The sequence below is a fragment of the Apodemus sylvaticus genome, chromosome 8, assembly GCF_947179515.1.
Source record: "Apodemus sylvaticus chromosome 8, mApoSyl1.1, whole genome shotgun sequence".
Taxonomy (NCBI): Eukaryota; Metazoa; Chordata; class Mammalia; order Rodentia; family Muridae; genus Apodemus; species Apodemus sylvaticus.
In genome coordinates, this window is record NC_067479.1 from 52,643,894 (window position 1) to 52,665,117 (window position 21,224).

At 45.0% G+C, this 21,224-nt stretch overlaps 1 protein-coding gene across 3 annotated transcripts in view; it reads left to right on the forward strand.

The window, feature by feature from the left end:
- Positions 1–21,224, forward strand: part of Lrch1 (leucine rich repeats and calponin homology domain containing 1) — a 186,530-nt gene that overhangs the window by 102,835 nt on the left and 62,471 nt on the right. For all 3 annotated transcript variants that reach the window (XM_052190953.1, XM_052190952.1, XM_052190951.1), the window contains exons 3-4: positions 7,010–7,136; positions 16,268–16,373. In XM_052190953.1, coding sequence (XP_052046913.1) covers positions 7,010–7,136; positions 16,268–16,373 — 233 coding nt within the window. The remainder of the gene's footprint in view (positions 1–7,009; positions 7,137–16,267; positions 16,374–21,224) is intronic.

Consider the following 21,224-nt stretch of genomic DNA (forward strand, 5'->3'; position numbering starts at 1 on the left):
ATTACATGTTTATGTTTTTAAAAAATTATTTCAAGAAAAATAATCTAAAATAAACCAACAAAAAGTAATTAATGTAGGCCTTCAAAATGAACACTGATAAGTTCTTCAGTCAAAATACATATAAATTTTACTCTCTAAAAATAAACCCATCAGAAACATCTTGGCCTGTGAGTACCTTAATTTAGGAAGCGAGTTGAGGTTTGGTCTTTTGCTATGTATTGTGATGCTATATACTGGCGCCCAAAGTTGGTTGTCCTCACGAACAAGATTTTCTTGTACACTAAGTGATGCTATGTAGCCTTGCTCCTTAGTTTAAAACCATTGGTTGAGTAACAATGCCTACAGCCTATAGTTGAGCAGAGGAGAAGTAGGCGGGGCTTCAGTTCTCTGAGGAAGAGGGAAAAGGTGGAGAGGGAAGATGCCCTGAGGTAAAGAATCCTGAGGACTAGCCATGGGGGCTGCCTAGTTGGCATCAGAGTGGCCCAGGAGGGGCGTGGCAAGACATGTACTGGGGGTTATTGATAGGGACGTAAATAGTAATAGCCTAGAGGGTTGATATCTGCCCATCTGATTAAGGCTTGTTATACACATAAAAGTTGTGTGTCTTTTATCAGAGATCTGAATGATCCAAGATGGGGAAGAAACCCCTAATTAATGTTAAATATTTACCACAGCAAGAAAGGGCAGGGTGCTGGTGTGGAAAAATGCATCCTGTGGATTTTGGCCTGAAAGCTGTGTTACTTGGTTTATGATGAGGAGTTACTGAAAAAGTGATACCAAAGGACCAGGTGGGAGCCAGGCCTTCCTTGTCCCCCTCCTCTCTCCCTGTCCTTGCTTACCCAGGCAGGGCAGGGACAGTGGCAGGAGGAGCCAGGGCACGGAATCCTGGGGCACCCCAGTTAAACCTGTGATTCTGTATCAGCACAAGAAGCCCATTCCCCTACACGTCAGCCTGATTGTACAGAATAACTAAAATAAACAACAATCAAGAAAATCAGCTTTTTTGGTGGTGTCACTGATTAGATTTAAGATTGAACTTTGGCCTTTACCTTATCAGGCGCTTTGTGACCTTATCCTTAAACAATGTTTCAATGAAGGGTCTGTTTGTAGCCCTTAGGCTTGCAGGAGATCAGTGGGCCCCTGGGATTTCCCTGAGAGAAATAGGTGTCAGATGGATGGCTTCAGGAGGCTAAGGCCGCTGCTGTCCCCAGTGGACATGGAGCTGGAGGGATACAGTTGCCCCTCCCCTTTCTGAATGTTTCCCTTGGGGACCATGGGTCTTGGTTACCCATGTGTGTTTCCTTTGACTCTCAATGAAAACGCAAATAATCCAAAAATACCTTGTGATAAAATATATGAAACAGATGCTGAAGGAACAGATGTGGCAAAGAGGAAACATGCCCCTGCCCAGGGTGTGTTAATTAACTAGATTATTAATGCCACAGACTTGAGGAGTCCTATGTAGCTTTTGGTGTAAGAACCATTCGACTCACCAGAGAGGCCAGAGATGGTTTTATAAGTTTAGATTTAGATTTAGATTTAGATTTAGATTTAGAGAGAGAGAGAGAGAGAGAGAGAGAGAGAGAGAGAGAGAGAGAGAGAGAGAGAGAGAGAATGTATCTGTCTGTCTGTCTGAACATCTTTGAAGGTTAGAGAAGTAGGTCCTGGAGTTAAAGGTGCTTGTGAGCTGACTGGCACAGGTGCTGGGAGCCACACCCAGTCCTCTGGAAGGACAGCAGGCACTTTACTGAACTACCTCTCTGGTGTCCAGAAGCTTGGACTGTTTGAAGCCAGTACTGGCCCTCAAATACCTGAGGGAGAGAGACCCCCCCACAGCAGAGCCTTCTCTGCTTTGTTTTTGGCTGCTGAGATAGTGACTGAGTCTTATCACTAGCCTGGTTAGGCGGTTGCATGTTTTGGGTGGTGAGACCCGGACAGAAGTATAGACAGGGTCTCAACATGGGTTGTAAAGTAGAAATTTCTGGAAATAACCCCCCCCCCCATCATCCTCTTGTCAGCACAAAGTCGAGCTATGCCTTTGTTCTTAGAGACTTGCTCTGTTCACATCCTTTTTGGCCAGTTTCACCTTGTGAAAAGGATCTCTATAAACTACTCTGCGTTGGGAGACAGGCCTCACTCTGTCCCTGGCGTCCCTTCTCCCTCGGCTTCCTAAGTGCTGGGTCACAGGTGTGTACCCCATGCCTGGCTTACATATTTATAAATATTTTATAATCACAAATTACCTTGTAAATTATGTCCTTGTCACCTTTGAATAACTGAGAACCCTTCTTAGAGCTTGAGAAAAGCCAGCAGAATACCCAGGGGACGGTTATTGAGCCAGTTACTTAAACTGCCCTTGTAGGTGGGAGAGGGCTGTGGGAGGACAGAGGGACAGGTTGGGGCTCACTCCATCCTCCACTGTCCCAAGAGACGGGGGAGAGTGTCATAGTCTTTGACTTTTAACCTTGGAAGGTAGCTGCCTGGTCCCCCAGAGCTTTCTCTGTTGCCTTTTGGTAGACCAGATTCCTGCCCTTACTATGTGCAGAGGGGGCGGGGTCTCTAGTGCAGCATTTGCACAGCATGGAGTAGCGTGTGTCAGGGAGTCTCATAGATGGAAACACTCATGAGAGAAACATCTAATCCAGCTTACCTTGTCACACGATGTTTCTTTTCTTACTATAGAAACACTTGTAAGAATTTTGGAAAATATACCAATGTGTGCAAAGGAAAATAAAAAACCACTTGTTGGTTACCCCAAATGACAACCAATGCTATTTTGATATGTTAGAAATTTGTCTTTCTTACTATAACTTACAGATATTTTTACATGTGAATGTAAGTGCGCAGTGGGTATGACATTGACGTGTTATCCATGTGTGTACACAGACACAGGAGAGTTTTTAATAGGTGCAATCATATACCGTTGGCTTCATCTACAGAATAACGGGGAAAGAAAGTCAGAGAAGGGTAGCCATCTGTCTCTGTGGCAGTGTGACAAAGGGCTCTGTGTCAGGGAGGAGGCCAGAATAAACGGCTGACAGTAACATGTGGAGAGTCAATCAAGTTTTGTGAATTGACTCTTCTTTCTCTGTCTTAGAAAACCAAACATGGGCAGTGGGAAATTTGGAGGCTTGTGTGTGGTCTACATGCATGCAGAGTGGAGCAAACCCTTCAGCAGACTTGTTTGGCTACTGCTGTCACGGACCACCCCAACCGGGTACAGGAGTCTCTGGGATGTGGGCTCTCGAGGCTAGGTGGGTAAGGATTTGGCAATGATAAACAGAAACAAACACAGAGGCAGCTTGAATCTGAGTGTATTTTGTAGCTGTTAAGCAAGGGTTTTTAATATATAAAGAAACAGCTGTTACAACTCTGAAAAGCTGTGTTTAGTGAAGCAGTATAGTAGAGTGGACATTGTAATAATCATTTGGCACAGTAAGATATAAAGTCATTTAAATATTACAACTTTAAAAAATGTATTTAATGAAGTAGCCAGGTAGAACAGATATTATGGTGATCATTTGGTACATCAAAATATAAAAACCATCTAAGGCTGGTGGCAAATACCTGGGAGGTACGGAAGTACTTTAGTAGAAGTCTACATTTCTTTTTCCTTTTCCTCGGCTCCATTGTAGATACTCAGGCTGATGTCAGGTGTAGCAGCTCTTGTTGTAATAGTGTGGAGCTGAGTGAACCGCACTGATTTGTGGGTTGCTGTAATTCTCCTCTCCCTACCAACAGTGGCTCTCCTTTGAGAAACCACACCTACACTCATGGACATTTCTTACCCCCATGCCCCAAGCACCTCTCTCTCTCTCTTCCTTTCCATGCTTAAAGTCAATATTAAACATTATGGGTTCTGGAGAGATGGCTCTGTGGTCGAAATTACTTCCTGCTCTTCGAGAGGACCCAGGTTCAGTTTCCAGAAGCCACATGGTGGTTTACAACCATTCATAATTCTCCTAGGGGATCTGATGCTCGATCTGGGCACGTGCACTTATATGGTACAAGTCCTCAGGCAAAACACTCAAAAGGAAGGAGAGGAGTAAGAAGAGGAGGAGGAGGAAGAGGGAGGAAGAAGAGGGGGAAGAAGGGAGGAGGAAAAGGAAGACGTCATCTACTAGTAAACTCTAAATGTGCTTAGCTTATTTTTATTTTTGTTTTTTATTTTTTGACCACATAGTGCCTCTGAAGTATTAGCTGCTTTGGTCTTGTCTGACTGAGATTCCCGTCTGTGCTGTCAGGAGAGACTGGTTAGATAATTAACATTAATCCGTTAATATAACAAGACAATTGAAATAACCAGCTTAAAAAGAGAAAAGGTTTTGGCTTTCTTTTGGAAGTTCCAATCTATCATGTAGGCTTTGGGCCTGTGGTGAGGCGGTGGTACATCATGGTGGTACTGTTAGGGGTTAGTGGGCCTTTTTTTCTTTTATTGATTTATTTTTATTTCATGTGAACTCATGTTTTGTCTGCATGTGTATCTGTGTGAGGGTGTCAGATGCCCTGGAAGTGGAGTTACAGACATTGTAAACTGCCTTGTGAGTGCTGGGAATTGAACCCATGTCCTCTGGGAGAACTGCCAGTCCTCTTAACTGCTGAGCCATCTCCCCAGCATGATGGTGGGCGTGTCAGAGGTAGCCTGTAGCACTGAGCCTCTGGGGACTGTTTATGGCCCAAGCTGTAGTAGCTCCAGCTCCCATTCTCTTCGTTTGAGAGAAAGGTTATCCTTCTGCCTTCTGTCTTCCCGTCCTTCTGTTCAAGGAGGTCCTTGGCACCACATTTTGCAAAGCTGCCTCCTGCAGAGGGCCACTCTGTGTGTGTTATAATGCACACACACGAGTTGGTGAGACTTGTGAGCATCACTTGTGTGATGACTTGATCCACGTAAGGTGGAGTGATCAGACCTGGTGCTTAGCATCGTCCCTTCCTTACACAGTGCTCATGTGGTTTATGGAAACATTGTAGCCCGTTAGTGATATTACAGCTGGAAGGTTGGTTCACCCGAGCCTGCTTCAGGACCCCAGAGATCATTCCTTCTGTCCAGTTGCACTTTTTCTCAGAATTGCACATTTCTTTTAAAAACATTGGATTGTAAATGTTAAAAATTGAAAATAGGTTTTTCTATATAATATATTCAATTCCAGCCTCCCGTCCCTCACTGCTCCCTGACTCCCTGGATTCCTAAGACCATACCCTCTCTTGCTTGCCCTCCTCTCTCTTTAGAAAACAGACTTCTAAAAAAGCAATAATAAGACAAAGACAAACAGACACAAAAGAGCTGATGGCAAAGCATAAAAACATGTAGTCACACACACACACACACACACACACACACACACACACATACACACACACACACAGAAATTCCATAGAATCCCTAAACTGGAAACCATACCATATAAGCAAAAGACCTGTAAGGCTTTAAAAAAAAATGCCCAGACTTAAACAGTATTATGAGACACTCCCCTCCCCCCCAAAAAAAATTCAAAAAAGTTCTATTTTTTACTACTGGGCATGGTTCCTGCCCTTACAAGTGGTTTGAATGTCCAGTGAGATTCCATTGGAGAGCACTAACTTTGGCTTTGTAAGCTGTTCTCAGTTGGAGGTAGCTTCTGGTGAGGGATGGGGCTTTGTGTCCACTGCCCCTGTCACACTGGGACCCCGTCTGGCTTAGCCCTATGCAGGCCCCGTGCCTGCTGCCGCAGTCTCTGTGAGTTCACATGCATGCCAGCCATGTTGTGTCTGGAAGGCCTTGTTTCTCAGTGTTTCTATCTCCTCTGGCTCTTACAGGCTTTTTGCCTCCTCTTCCACGGACTTCCCTGAGCCCTGACAGGAGGGATCTGATGGTCCCGTCCTCCCTTCTCCCTTACCAACCTGTAACTATCTATTCTATTCCTCCAGTCTCTTACTCCGTGTCTAACCTCTGTAGCGATATGGATTGTAGCTCTGCTTACCGAAAACTTAATAGCTAATATCCACATATATGCAAATACATACCATAGTTGTCCTTTTGGGACTGGGTTATCTCAGTCAGAATAATTTTTACTAGCTCTATCCACTTACTTATGAAGTTCGTTTTTTCAAATAGCAGAGTAATAGTTTGTTGTACAAAGAGACCACTTTTTCATAATCTGTTCATCTGCTGGGGGACATCTAGGTTGTTTCCAATTTCTGGCTGTTATGGAGAGAACAGTGATTATGGCTGAGCAACTGTCTCTGGTAGGATGAGGAGGCATCCTTTGGTTATATGCCCAGAGTGGCATCGCTGGTTCTTGAGGTAGATCAGTTCCCACCGCCACACTGCTTTTCCTGGGGACTGTACAAGTTGACACCTCCTCCAATGACGGTTGCATGTGCCCCTACTTCTGTACCCCCACCCGCATGAGATGTCATTTGTTCTATCCATCTTGGCCACTCTGACCAGAGTAAATGAAATCTCAAGATAGTCATCAAATTGCATTTTGATATTTATTAATTATCCCATCCTTGTTTATTCACTCCTTCATTCTTTTCAATTTTTTTCTCCTTGCACACTTAAAATTTAAAATTTGAGTGATTGGAGGTTTTTTGTTTTTTTGTTTTTTGTTTTTTTTGGATTTGGTTTTTTTCAAGACAGGGTTTCTCTGTATAGTCCTGGCTGTTCTGGAGCTCACTCTGTAGACCAGGCTGGCCTCGAACTCAGAAATCTGCCTGCCTCTGCCTCCCAAAGTGCTGGAATTACAGGTGTTTGCCACCACCACCTGGCCGTGATTGGAGTTTTTATATTTGCAAAATGTTTACAGTTGAGCATGGTGTTGCAGGGCTGTAATTGTAGCACTTTGGATGCAGAGAGAGAAGATTACACTGTTTAAAGCCATCCTAGGCTATTGAGGATTCCAGGGCAGCCAGGGAGATCCCCAGCAACCCAAAGGAAAATGTACTTGCCAACAAAGGAGAGCCCGCTTTTAGACAGCATCACAACGTGGCCTTTCTGTTTACATGTGTTCTTGTTGTATTGTCTTTACAGTCGAAATCAGCTGTCTGCCCTGCCCGCCTGCCTGTGTGGTCTGCCTCTCAAAGTCTTAATCGCAAGTAACAACAAGCTTGGATCACTGCCTGAGGAGATAGGTCAGCTCAAACAGTTAATGGAGTTGGTATGTTACTGATTTCTAAGATGCTCTTGCTTGTTAACTGACTAGAACCCTTAGAGGTCCTCTGAAAGACTTGGTTACAAGTCTTTGTACAGAAGCACAAAGAGAAGTATGTGATCATCCTCTCCCATTGCTCTAACAACATACCGGAGACTGGGGATTTTATACAACACATTATTTAGATCGAAGTGATCCCTTTGGCCACGGCTGAGGGATTTCCTCCCTCCCAGCTGATAGCATCGTGGTGGGAGCAAATGTGTGAGGGAAAGAGCTCATGACTAGACAGGAAGCCAAGGAGAGGGAGGGACCAGTTTTGCTCTTTTGTGACGGTCCACTCCCATTGGCCCTTACTGGGATCCTCTAAGCACTATGATAACCCTGTCTAAGAGCATGCCCAGTGCCCCACTCACCTTCTGCTAGGCTCCATCCTACCTCCTAACACCACCATAGGCTCCACCCCTTAAAGGATCCCTGTGGTGTTTTGAATTTTCTTGGCCCAGGGAGTGGCACTATTAGGAGGTGTTGCCTTGTTGGAGTGGGTGTGGTCTTGTTGGAGAAAAAGTATCACCTTGGGTATGGGCTTTAAAACCCCCCATCCTAGCTGCCTGGGAGTCAGTCTTCTGTTTGACTTCCGAACAAGATGTAGAACTCTCAGCTCCTCCTGCACCGTGTTTGCCTGCCTGGAAGCAGGGTTCTGGTATCCTGCAAGGAGTTCGGCATGTCTAGAACAAAGCTGTCTCCAGTGCTGGACACAAGCTGTGTGTTCCATATGCAGTGAGGTGATCTTTGCTGGGTCTCCTGTGTTGTTGCCAGCTCCTGTCCTACACCTTACTACTGCCACAGCTCTGTCTCCCTCAGACCTGCAAGATACAGAATGTCAGAGTGCCAGCGTGCTATAGAAGCTGTGTAGTCCAAGCTCTTGACCTCCTGACCAAATGATGGAATCCAGGCCAGCGAGACAGTGGCGTTTCACTGCCCATAGTAACTTGAGCTGTAACACCTTCATCCGTGGTACTGTCTAGTAGACATCCAGGGAACACAAAAAATGTGGTTTAAATGTAGTATGGCTATGTTTAAACAGTTAAAAGAAACAAGAGAAGGTCCTTGCTGTAAATTATATTTAACTCTAGATAGGTAAAAATGATGACCCCTGTATGTATATGAGAGAAAATTATGGAGGTGGGACTGTTTGTATCTTAGTGTGTGTAGTAAGCCTTTCCTACCGAGTCTTATATGCAGGGGTCATACACCACACAGAAGGTCATACACCACACAGAAGGTCATACACCACACAGAAGGTCATACACCACACAGAAGGTCAGCCACACACGAATGCTCAGTGCCATCAGGCTGAGCCACCACTTTGATAGGACAGCTCTGCAGCTCTGGTGTGCTCTGTTCTGTGGCTCCCTGGGTCTGGGCGAGTGTACTTTTGGTAAAAAGCATTTTGAGGGGGATTCAGTGGGTAAAGAAACTTGTCGCCAAGCCTGATGCCCTGAGTTCAGTCCCTCGGATCCACATGGTGGAAGGAGAGAACTGACTCCCGTAGTTGTCCTCTGACCTCCACATGTGGTCTGTGACGTGCACACACACTAATAAAAACAAACAAACAAACATGTATGACATATATTTGTGAAACAGGCAAAATAGACTAATGATGTCACTTAACCATGGAGAAGTGATATAGCCAGACTTGATTAAAGGTCACAGGCTAAAAAAAGATGATTTTCCATCCATCCTTTATCTTTGATTTAGTTTTTATTTATTTATTTTATTAAAATAGTAGTGTTACTATAGGTAACCGTGTCATGTCAGATTATTTTTAGTTATCAATTGGGGAGAGAGTTCCCTGGAGAGCCAGATATCATTCTTGAGCAGTAGGCTTTTGTTTTTGTAGTTACAGATTACCAATTTTTTTTTTTTTAAATTAAGTTGGGCACTCCCCGGAGCATTCAGAAAACTCACCATTTAAGGCTTGAGTGCTGAGGAAATCACTCCGCCCACCGGAGTCTAAGCATTGTTTGTCTGCTGTTTTGGAAAAGCTGTTTCAAACACTTTCACATCAGAGTGTTCTGAATAGAATCATACCCACTTCTAAGTATGCACGAACATCCTAGAGTTAATGTCCATGTTAGAAGCAAAGCTCCGATACCTCAGCCGTCAGAAAGAAAGCAGTTGCTCCTTCTTAGTTTTTCGAGGAAGTCAAGCTGCAGAACATTGTCTTAACCATCACAGCACCACTACCTTAGAGTCTTAAGATAAACAGTATCCCATGTCAGCCATGCCCCGCACGGGCAGCACCCCACACGGGCAGCACCCCACATGGGCAGCACCCCGCACGGGCAGCGCCCCGCATGGGCAGCGCCCCACATTGCCATTGCCCCCCTCCAGTGTTCCCATCTCCCAGCACAGTCGTCATCCCCACACAGCACGGCCATTGCCCCACCCAGCCATTGCCCTGCACAGCCATCTCCCTACCCAGCCAACACCCTGGACAGCCAGCACCTGGCCATTCTTCTCCTCAGCCTCTGTGTATTTTCCATCTGACGTAGGCACTGGTGTGGGGCAAGCAATCGCATCTTAACTCTGTATCTGATCCTTTTAGAGTCACTGCTGATAAAACAATCTAGAACGTTCAGACCCCCCTTGCCCACTCTGAATAGTTTCCTCGCTGCCTCTCAAAGTTTATCTTGCAGCTTAGATATTGTGTGAGTGCTGCTATGTGGGAAAAGGGAAGAGAGAAGGCTACTGTGTACTGAACTTCTGTTTCTATTAGGCTATTAACTATTACATTTACCTGCATCATTTCAGAAAACCTTAAAATAACCCAGCAAGGCGGGTATCATGTTGCTATGTTACAGTCAAGAGCTGGTTTTGTAGTTACTTATCTGAGGGGATGGAACTACCTGTCTGATTAAAGTCCACACCAGGACTGAGTTCAGTCGCACGGAGCTTGTCTGGCATGCGTGCCTCTGCAGCCTTCACTCTTAGAACTACAAAGACAGGTAGGTAGAGAAACAGGGTGATCGATTGATAGATAGATAGATAGATAGATAGATAGATAGATAGAGGATAGATAATAGTTGATACTTGAATATAGTTGATAGGTGGATATATATATGTATATATGTATATATGTGTGTATATATGTATATATGTATATATGTATGTGTGTATGTATATATTAGTCTAAAGTACCAGGCAGCCCTCCCTCACCACCTAGACTGTAGATGAACATTCAGTTTAGAAGGATTGTGATTGCTTTCTCTGGAATTCCTTAGTTCAGTTTGCTGTGAGTTTTTTATGAAGTTGTGACAAGCCACAACCTGCAGATGAGCAGGAGACATTCTCCTTGATGGCTCTGGACAAATGGACGTGTTTGAATGTTTCCTTACAGCAGAACCAGGTCAGGTCGTGGGCCTCTGGAGCCCTGTGTAGACTCCATCTCATTTAACCCATTACACAACCTTTGGAATTTGTTGAAAACAGAGTGTGTGTGTGTGTGTGTGCGCGCGTGCGTGCGTGCGTGCATGTGTATGTTTGCGTGTTTATAAATGTCTGAGGAGGTCAAAGATCAGCCTTCCTCAATTGATTCTCCATTTGTACATGCGTCTCTCTGTGTGTTTGTATGCAGGAGTGTGAGTATGGTAGTGCCTGTATATGTGCACACATGTGCTTCTCCTGTGCGTGGGGAGGCCAGAGAAGGGTGTTCAGGGTTCTCTGTCTCTCTCTGCCATGTTCCCCAGAGACATAGGCTCTCAGAGAGCCTAGGACTATTTCTAGTCTGTTATAGACTAGAGAATAGGTCTATTTAGGCAAGACTGGCAGGAGGGCAGGCCCTAGCAGTCCTCTGTCTGCTTTCCAGTCACAGAGCAGGGGATGACAGACACACAGCACCGCACTTGGCTTTGAGATTCACTCTGAGCTCTGGCTCAGGTCCTCTCCTGCTGCAAGTGCTCCTACTGAGCCCAGACTCCAGCCCTTCTGCCTTAGCTTTTGAGGTAGGATCTCTCACTGATGGAGCTAGACTAGCTGGACAGCAGGCCCCAGGAATCTTCTTGTCTCTGTCCCTTCCCCTCCCATCCCCCAGGGCTGGGATTACTGGCAGCTGCTTCTGTTCCCAGCTTTTGAACATTGCTGGAGCTACAAACTCAATGCTCCTACAAGGGTTTCACTGGCCGAGCCATCTCTGGAAATGTGCTTCTTTTTCTGTCCAGTTCTGCTGACAGCTGAGGCGTGTCTGGTGGGAGGTGCTGTATCAAGGCCCCATGTTACAGTTGACTGGCAGCTGTGAAGACTAGCATGCTAACAGCTCAGTAAACTTGGGTCCTTTATAGATAAGACCTTGGCCAAGGACTAGGGAGTTCCAAGGTGCTGTGCACTGTGTGGCTTGCTGGCCTTGCTGGCTCTGTTTGTTTTCTCTCATGACCTCACCCACTCCCTCACTGGGTGAGCATCCTGTCCACCATGGCAAAGAACAGAGGGCTTGACTTAGGAGCCCGCCTTCACAGCAGAAAGCCTACCAGCCTGGATCCAGTCATGCTAGTAGGAAGGTGCGTCTCTAGGCCCTCACCAGACACACAGCTTTTTTTTATTTACTTTTCAATCAATGTTTGGCTGTGTGGGGAATGTGAGCTCAGAGACTAATGACAAGCTTCTGAAGAGAGTCCTCTCTCTCCCATGGTTTCATGCCTAGTGTTCCCGGCTCTGTGGTAGGTGTGGGATTGTGTGCCAGCGTGTCTGCCACAATGATTTGTCCATCAGTGGTTTCTGGAAACGCCTCTGACCTTTCTGGTTTCTGTGGAAACCTAGGAGTTACTCGGGGCCTCTCTGTGGCTTCCATTTCTGCCTTTAGTGTCAAGAACAGGGAGTGGAGCCTGTGTTTGTGGGATGTCAACAGGTCTGAGGCATAGGTTCACAACAGAGAGACAAGGGTGTGAGGAGATCAGTTATCTGCTCACAGGTAACTGCTGCTGCTTTGAAGGGTTCAAGCTTAAGTTAACATACTTTTTTTTTCTTTTTCCAAGTTCTGACTGTAGGTATTCAGGGCTGTTTTATCACCAAGAAATGAAAATTGACATTACTGAGTACCACTTAATGTTTTCATCAACTTCTTGCATAGACAGTATGGATTTTCCCAGTATAGAGAGAAAATTAGAAATATTTCATATTTATTTTTTATTGTTTGTTTGTTTATAGCAGTTAGGAAACTTTCTGGAATGAGCCCCCTCCTTTGTGGGTGTGAGGCCCCGCTTCCTACCTTGTGGTTTTTCAGGGATTGAACTCAAGTCCTCAGGCTCTGCAGCAGGAGACTTTGGTCAGATGATCACTCTGTGAGCACACAAAGAGTAAAACACTTTCCTCAAATTGTATAGTGAGACATCCACTCTACAGAGGGGTCTGATTCCATGTTCGTTGGAGACTGTTGATGATTTGCTTTTGCACCAATTACATAAAGACCTAATTTTTATAGACATTTTTCTGCTGGAATTATACCACTCTGTCCGTCCCTAAGTGTGATTTAAGTTATTGTTAGGATCTAAACAATAGAGTTGGGTTAACAAGTCCATGAAAAGCTTATTATATTTGAGTATTTAAATTGTTATAATTAGATATCCCTCTCTATTAGGAAGAATTCAGTCAGCAAATATTTGTAACAGTTTCTCATGATTCTTGTGTTGTACAATTGTGATGTGATAATGTTGAATGCACAGTGATTCAATGAAGCTTAGGTGAATTATTCTCAAAGACATAGTAGCTTGGGGCTAATAGAAAATTCAGAAGAATTAATTTGAATATTCTAGTAAGTAAATTAATGTGGAATTTGCAATCCAATACTCTTCACTAATTGCAGATATGTGAGGCATTGATTGCTATTTGTTTTAAATTTTATTTTTCTAAGTATTATCTTTTCCAAATAATCTTTTTTAAAAGCCCTATGCCTTATTTAGACTAAATTTGTACAGAAATGTTCTAGAGAATGAGGCCATTCTAGAAACATTGTTTGTGCATTTTCAAGACTGAAACCTCCCCAGACGTGAAGATAATTACTGCTTTTTCACCCTCCCCCTTCCGCTAATTAGATATAAGTACCTGTGGGGTTTATTTTTAATATGAAACTCATAACCTCTTTAAAATTTGGTTAGGTTTAGAGACTTCTGGGAAACAGGATTTGCCCTGTTTTTACCATATTGAATATACAATGGCGTATAGCTTGTCTCTCCCTTATGTAATAGATTTGCTTGGGAAATCTATTCCTATTTTTATTGTTATATTATATTATATTATGCCTATCATATTTTGGGGGAGGACATATAACAATAGGAACATAAGGGTCATTATTAACATAACTGACCCTTGCCAGATATTCTTCAAAATTCTAGCAGGCCTCTGTGCTTGCGTTTGTCCACAGGTGTCCTGGTTCTTAGGGAACTTCGGGTGCCTATCAGATTCAGCATTTCCTGATGTGTAGTGAGTACACGCTGACTTTACCGGAATGTGCTTAAATACAGCCAGCAGGAGCTGGGTTTGTTTGTTAAGGCCATGGTGTTAGGGGTTTGTTCTGGGAAGAATCATCTTGGCTTTGTGGGTCCAGCATACCCCCCTAATGATGTTACCATTAACTGGGGACAGCTCTCTCTCTCTGTCTCTCTCTCTCTCTCTCTCTCTCTCTCTCTCTCTCTCACACACACACACACACACACACACACACACACACACACACACTGTGTTACCTAAACATATAGATTATCCTTTAGCTTCCCTTTTCTCATTCTTAAAAGAAAAAAATCATATTAGTTATGCCTTTCAAAGCTGTGGAAATGGCTGATTTCATTCTTGAGATCAATCTTCACAAGTAACAAAAAGCTTTCCTGGGTCGTTGCTTATAAGACTTACAGAAACTTAATTTATACTTCAATGAAAAGAGTCCTCTCCTCAGACAGAAAATAATCCCTGCAGATTCTTTCTCTAAACCTTGTCTCCATTGACACTGTCAGTCCTGTATCAGGCCTGATCTGGAGCCTGGAGGGCATAGCTTGATATCATGTGACACTGGCCTCAGGCTGGCCTGTCTTCCCTGCTTGTGAGGGCTGTTGTGAACCTGAATGGGATGGGCCTGGTGCTGGTTGATAACTTAGTTAAGGCATGGAAATATCCAGTTCTCGCTAGAAAGATTTGCTTTTAGACCACCACCTAATTCTGATTTTATGTTCTTGTATATTTTTGTTTCTGCAGATGGGCTGGTGGTGATTTGTTGTTTTGTGATTTTGTTTGAAAACTTAGAGGTGTATGTGGCTTTTTTGGTCAGGACAAGGGCAGCAGCTAAGGTGGTACCCCTGAAAACTCGATGGGAATGAGGATCACTGACTAACGTAGAGATCCAACAGGGATCCTGGTTATGGGGTTGGAGAGGGATCGATTGGTTAGTGATGCATTCATCTAGTCTGAAGGAAAGTAGAGTTTTGAACAAAGCCTTGGCGGTCTCTGAAGTGAAAGGTTGCTTTGCAGGTTCCTAGGTAACTGGGCTGTATCTCAACCCCTTAATGTTTCCGTCTCCAAACTCATTCAGGCTCCCCCTGCTTGGTACGCCACCTCACTGGGATAGCTTAGAGCCTGCCTTTGCCTCCGCTCTGTAATAGCAAGTGGGGCATGCATGGAGTTTGACTGACATGTTAAACCATTCTGGGGTCCCAGAAGCAAGGTACAAGGAGCCAATGTATTGTGGGCTGTCTATGTCACAGGGTATTAGAAATTTTATCCCTGCCTTATACCTACTACTCTTCTGGGAGATGAGACAACCTCCAGCTTTATGGGTGAAGGAGGATAAAGGAGAAAGTAAATTACAGGTACACCCTGCCTGCAAAGGGAGAAGGAAAATACCCATTCCTGGGTGTTGATTAGAGGAAGAGAGGATCATGGGAATGGTTTCAAAGGGAAACTTGAAGCTTAGGTTGAGCCATGGCAGATGAGCAGGAGGCTGGGAGGACAGTGCCAGGCCTTGCGTACCAAGTAGGGGAGGAAGCCTGAAGGAGTTTGGAGGCGGTGAAACAGCATTGACCTCACTGAGACTCCATGTGGTGACTGCGTGGATGGAGTGTGGGATGTAAGAGAGAATATTCAGAGGGTGGCCCTGGAGGAACGGACAGACATCCTCACGGAGCCTGGACCTTGCTGAAGGCTTACGCTGATGAACAACAGAGTGAAATCTGCACTCGGATAGCTCTGTCTGTCAAGGATGGACATGAGGGGGTGAGAGTCGAGACGGGGTAGACAGACAGAGGGCGGGTGGGTGACAGAGCCAGCCAGAGAACGTTCTATGCAAGAGTCCCTCTGAGGGTAGCACGCTGAAGACTGAAGGAGGGTCTAGGAAGGTCAGAGAAAAGGCAAAGCCAGGCTATTTACCAGAGCTGAAGGAAAGATGTAGGGGGAGATAGTGAGTGAGTCTACAGGATAGAAAATGACCATATTTCACGTGGCAGGAGCTGGTTCTAATCTAGGATTAATGGGGTACTGCAGTTTCAAAGCGAAGATGACAAAATCCTCCTTATACCTCACAGACTTGCCAAACAAATGCGTGTGTGGCTGTCAAATGCGTGTGTGGCCGTCAGCGTAGCTTTCAGCCAGGTGATATCGAGTCCGTTTGGAATAAATGCCGCATCCAGTTGGTGTGCTAGCATTTCTTGTCTAATAGCTTGGTATGGTGGGAGGCTGGGTAGCCTTCTTTCTGAAAGGCGGCTGGTAATTCCTTCCTAATGTCGACTGGCACCTGCTTGCTGGGGGCCATAAAGCCTCCTTTTCCTGAGCTGTGAATATTGTGAGCTAGTGATAATTGCCTTGTAAGTTTGTGGTGGGAATTGAGTAAGGTCCAAACACCTGAATATCAAAAGTGACAGAAACTGATAGCAAACACCACTAATGTCTTTTGTGGCCTCAAAGGACATTGAGAGACAAACTCCTTTTCTTCACTGTTGAGCCCCACTGCCTGGGACCTGGAGACCAGTGTAAACGTATTATATAGAGTTGTCGAAGCATCTAAGTTCTTTGAGGAGAATCTACATGTAATGCTGGGGGGAAAAGGCATTTGTTATCCCTGTCTGACCCCCCTCTCTTTGACTGCCCCCCTTTTGCTGCAGGATGTGAGTTGCAACGAGATCACAGCCTTGCCCCAGCAGATAGGCCAGCTAAAGTCTCTACGGGAACTGAATGTCCGAAGAAATTACCTTAAGGTTTTACCACCAGGTAAGCAAGGAAGGCAAAGTGAAGAGAACGGGAGACATAACCTTTTGGGTTTACTTTTATGTTGGGTGGTGAGTCTTGTGTGTGTGTGTGTACACTGGTTGTTATTAATAACTCGAATCTCATCACCAGCAGATGTCAGAACAGTGATGGTCAAGTTGTAGTTTGAATGAGGCTGCAGCAACACAACCATTAGTGGAATGTAACATTAATTTTCTAGGGCTGCTGTTCAAAGGCCCACAGAGGTGGTAGCTAAGATGACCAGAAGGCATCTCTTCACTGTCCTGGGTTGTCCATTCCAAGGCCTTTCTCCATGGCTCTCAGATGGTCGTCAATCCCCTACTACCCCCTTGTATCTGTGTTCCCATCTCTTTTTACTGTTATACTGGAAGATTAAAGTCTATCCTAATGACCTTGCTGTTGCCCAACTGCCCCTTTAAAGCCTCATCTCCAAATCCCATTGAATTCTGATATATTGGGGTTAGGATTTCTATATCTGAATTTTGGGATGAGGGACTTGGCCAGTCCCTATAACATGGTGGTGTGAATTCTTTTTGGACAGGTGTGTGCTATTCCAGAATATGAAGCTAATAGTCCAGAGGGGACAAGCTTGGTCCTACAGTTCCTGGCTATCAGGATTTGGGGATCTGGGACACTGGTAGGGAACCCACAGTGTCTGCTCTCTGCCTCTGTGTGAGGGTGATGCTGCAGCTGAGTCCTCCCTGCACTGAAGCACTAGTCCTCCCGGCACTGAAGCACTAGTCCTCCCCACACTGAAGCAGTAGTACCAGTGATGATCCTAAAGCTTTTCATGGAGACTTGGTTCTCCTGATCCTAGCACAGTCCGTCAGTCTCCCCTGGACAGTCCTACCGAGGGCTCTTGCAGTATGTCTCTGTTGTCCAGGGCATGAGGGTTTAAGCACAAAGACATATTCACTTACAAGTTGTAAGTGCTTAAGGGGTCTGGAGGAATAGCTTGGCGTGTAAAGTCCTTGCTCCATGAGTATAGAAATGTTTGGAACCCTGGCATTCAGATAAAAACCAGGCAACCTATAACCCTAGCACTGAGGAGGCGTGGAGATAAACGGATCTCTGGAGCTCACTTGTCAGCCAACCTGGTCAAACCAGTGGGCTTCAAGTCAGTTAACTGACCTAGTTAACTGTCAACATGACATAGGCGAGAAGCCCTTGAAAAAGGAGCTATCTTTATCAGGTTGATTTGTGGGCGTGTGTGTGAGAGATTGCCCTGACTGCTCCTTGCTGTAGGAGAGTCCATCCCACTGTGGGTGACTCCATCCCCACGCAGGTGGTCCTGGTCTGAGGGAAAGGAAGCGAGCAAAGCAGCAAGCAGTCTTCCTCCATCGCTGCTGCTTCAGTTCTTACCCCCACCGCTCTCAACAGTGGACTGTGCGACTACAAGATGACGCAAACACTCTCCTCCTAAGTCCTCTCAGTTGCTTTTCACCAGGGTTAGTTTGTTTGTTTGTTTAATCACAGCAACAGAAAGGAGACTTAGAGCAGAGATCCAGTCTCAAATATTGAAACAAACTAGAAAAAGAGAGAGAGCAAGAGAGAAAAATGCCCGATGGCTAACCTGCCTTCCATGTGTACACACACGCATATAGATAATGTGTGTGTGTACTCATGTGCACATGCACACACACACACACACACACACACACACACACACACACACACACACACACTTCATATCTGTATGATAAATGCCCTGATAAAAAGCAGCTCAGGGAACAGGGATTATTTTAGCTCAGCTTTCCAGTCTGTCATGTGGAGAAGTCAAGATGGGAGGAACTTGAGGAAGCTGGTCACACCCACAGCCAAGTCCAGAGAGAGAGAGAGAGAGAGAGAGAGAGAGAGAGAGAGAGAGAGAGAGAGAATGCTTCATGTCTGTTCCATCTGTTCTCCACTCACACATAGTTCTTTAGTGAATGGTGCTGCCCTCAGTGGGTTGTGTCTTTCCATATTAACTAACTTAGGAATGACAATTAAACTAACCATCACAGCACACACACACACACACACACACACACACACACTGAGTAGGTAGGAAGTAAAGTGACAAGTACTTCTTTAAAAGGATCTCTACTTTTATGAGATGATGTTGATTTCCAAAATACACTTTAAAAATTCGTATTAGTTCTTTGAGAGTTTCATACAACATGTGTTGATCATAATACTCCCCGTTCCCTAATTCTTACTAAATCCAACCCTGCCCCCCCCCCCAGCCACCTTTGTGTCCTATTCATCATTTTTGTTGTTGTTTAACTTAAGACCAATTTGTGCTACCCAAGTATTCTTGGATGTGTGGTTTTCCATAGAAGCATGGCCAGTTCACCAGGGGCTATACTTTTAGAACTTCCCTCTCCCTCCCTCCCCCTCCCCCTTCCCCTCTCTCCTTTCCAATAACTCCGTGGCTGGGAGTAGGATTTCATGGACAGTTTCCACCGTCACGCTGAGATTTGCCTTGCATCCATCTTGTGTGTAGCGTTGGAACTGCTGCAAGTTCATAGGATGAGCGCTCTGCTGTGTCCAGATGCCATTGTTTCCCTGTAGTTCTTCACTGTCTGGGTCTTCTGCTCAGGAACTCCCTCTATAGTGAATGGGACTCCCTCTATAGTGACTCACCTCTCTTCCTCCATGATCCCCAAGCCTTGGGACGAGAGGGTGGAGGACATTGTTTCCATTTAGACTGAGTCTCTCATTCCCTCGGCCTTGGCCATTTGCATCCACTGCTTCAGATGAGAGCTGAGAGGTGTACTGAACTGTGGGCATAACAAGAAGTTACTAGGAGTCAGTTTAATACAATGTCAGTTTTTAACAGAATAAGTAGTAGATTCTACCTTAGGGCCTATAACCCTAAGGAGCCATCTCTAATGGCACTAGGTATAGTTTCCATTTTATGGGTTGACTTAAATCCAGTAGAAAGTGCTTTGTTACTTGTATGATGTTTGAGCCCCTGTCACACCAGTGGGCATTCCTTGCCAGGCCAGCCATTATTCTGTCTCCCATGGTTCAGAGCAGGGTGTGATTGATGATGACTTAATCCCCCCCCCCCCCCCCCCCCGTAGTTTGCATAGCACTTTCAAGCTCCATGAATGCTAGCCAGTGGGGATGACGCTTCCAGGTCTGCACCAGCTCCATTTGATATGACTCACATATGTGGCATCTTTAGAAGCAAGGTCTTGACTGTCGCGTTCTGGAGAGTAACCAAGAGCATTGGCATTAGCCTGTGTGGTTTGAGGACGGGTGGGCCCTTACTGCCCAACAACTCCAGAAGAAGTAACCCATTCTTGGCACTGGGCTTTTGTTTTGTTTTCCTCTGGTATCTAGTAGGAACATTGTTGCCTCATTAGAGGGTATGAGGTAACTAACTACCCTTTAACTCTATGTATCTGGGGGACACATGTAGGAAGCTTCCACAGTAACAGATTTCCATAGGAGTCTTTTGAAAGGCATCTCAGTGCAATAGTGCACAGTTGTAAGCAGTTGGTGTCTGGCTTGTTTGGCATTTATTAGTGGCAGTTTGAAAGCAGCCTGGTTTTTGTCATCCAGTTACTGCTTGTTCCAGGCATGGAAACAGCTCCCAAACCCATGTGGAGGGACTTTGTAAAATGCAGTCTGCTGGATGGTAGAGGGCTTGGGTACCTGCCCCTGTTTCTCATCTTACATATGCTGGCTTACATGTAAAGAAGGTTGAGAAAATACCTCTGTGTAGGAGTCATTGGCTTATCTGAATGAGCTCATAAAAGGAGATTTTCTTCTTCTGTTTGTTACTGCACAGTCTCATTTCTTTTGAGTGTATAAAACCATTTTCCCTAATCATAATAAAAACAGATATTAACGATAACTACAAACAAAAATTTAACCCACAGCACATCTGTATAGTACAACCTTTCAGGCATTAAGAAGCCCCGCTGCATTTAAGTGGCTGCGATAATCATCGTGGAAATGTCAGTAATGACTGAACCCATTTCCGAAGGGAAAACCTAGTACATCCTTGGCTGGCCACAGTGTGGCACAGGGGACTAGGGAGCGCCTGCAGAGCCTAGGTTTCTGTTTTCCTTGTCTCTCTTACCTTAAGAACGCTCTTTTCCCTAAAAAGGTCAGTTACAACTTCCTCTGTCCTTCATAATTATCTGTTCTCAGCTTTTATATTTTAAAATACACCCAAAGCTTAAACTTAAGTTTACGGGGGAATAGAGTTTTTATTTAAAAAAAGAAAAAAGAAAGATGAATGTCAAGTTTCTGCCTCAGTCTGGAGAGCTCTGTTGACAGCTGTTGATGGCACCCGTCCGTCCGCCATGAGTGACCTTCCTATTCATTTACATTTGTTCTCTTGGGGAATCTCTCCTCATATGTTTTCAATTTGAGGAGAGGGGAAAAATAGAAGTTTGCAGCCCAGTTACCCCGGTCTGTTTTGTGTGGTTTTACTACAGCAGATATAAGGGAACCATACTCTGTTCTTTAGGACAGGGTGGCAGGGGACTGAAGTTGTTATTTCTTTCCTCTCTTTGACCACAGAGAGGAATATGGAGTTCCTTCTCTTCGGCTTCCATCTTGTTTTCTTCTTCTTCTTCATTCCCCTTCTTCTGCTTCTGTGCTGTTCCTCCTCTTCTCTTCCTCTTGCTTCTCTTCCTTTACCTTTCCTCTCTTCCTGTTCTTCCTCCCCTTGTTTGACTCCTGCTCCTCCTCCTGCTGCTGCTGCTGCTGCTCCTCCTGGTGCTCCTCCTCCTCCTCTTCTTGGCGTGCTTTCTTTGTTATCTGTTCTGCCCCTTGACCTTTTGTGGGTCAGCCTTGCGAGAGTGTCATTCCCTTCAAGGCATCACTGCTGTG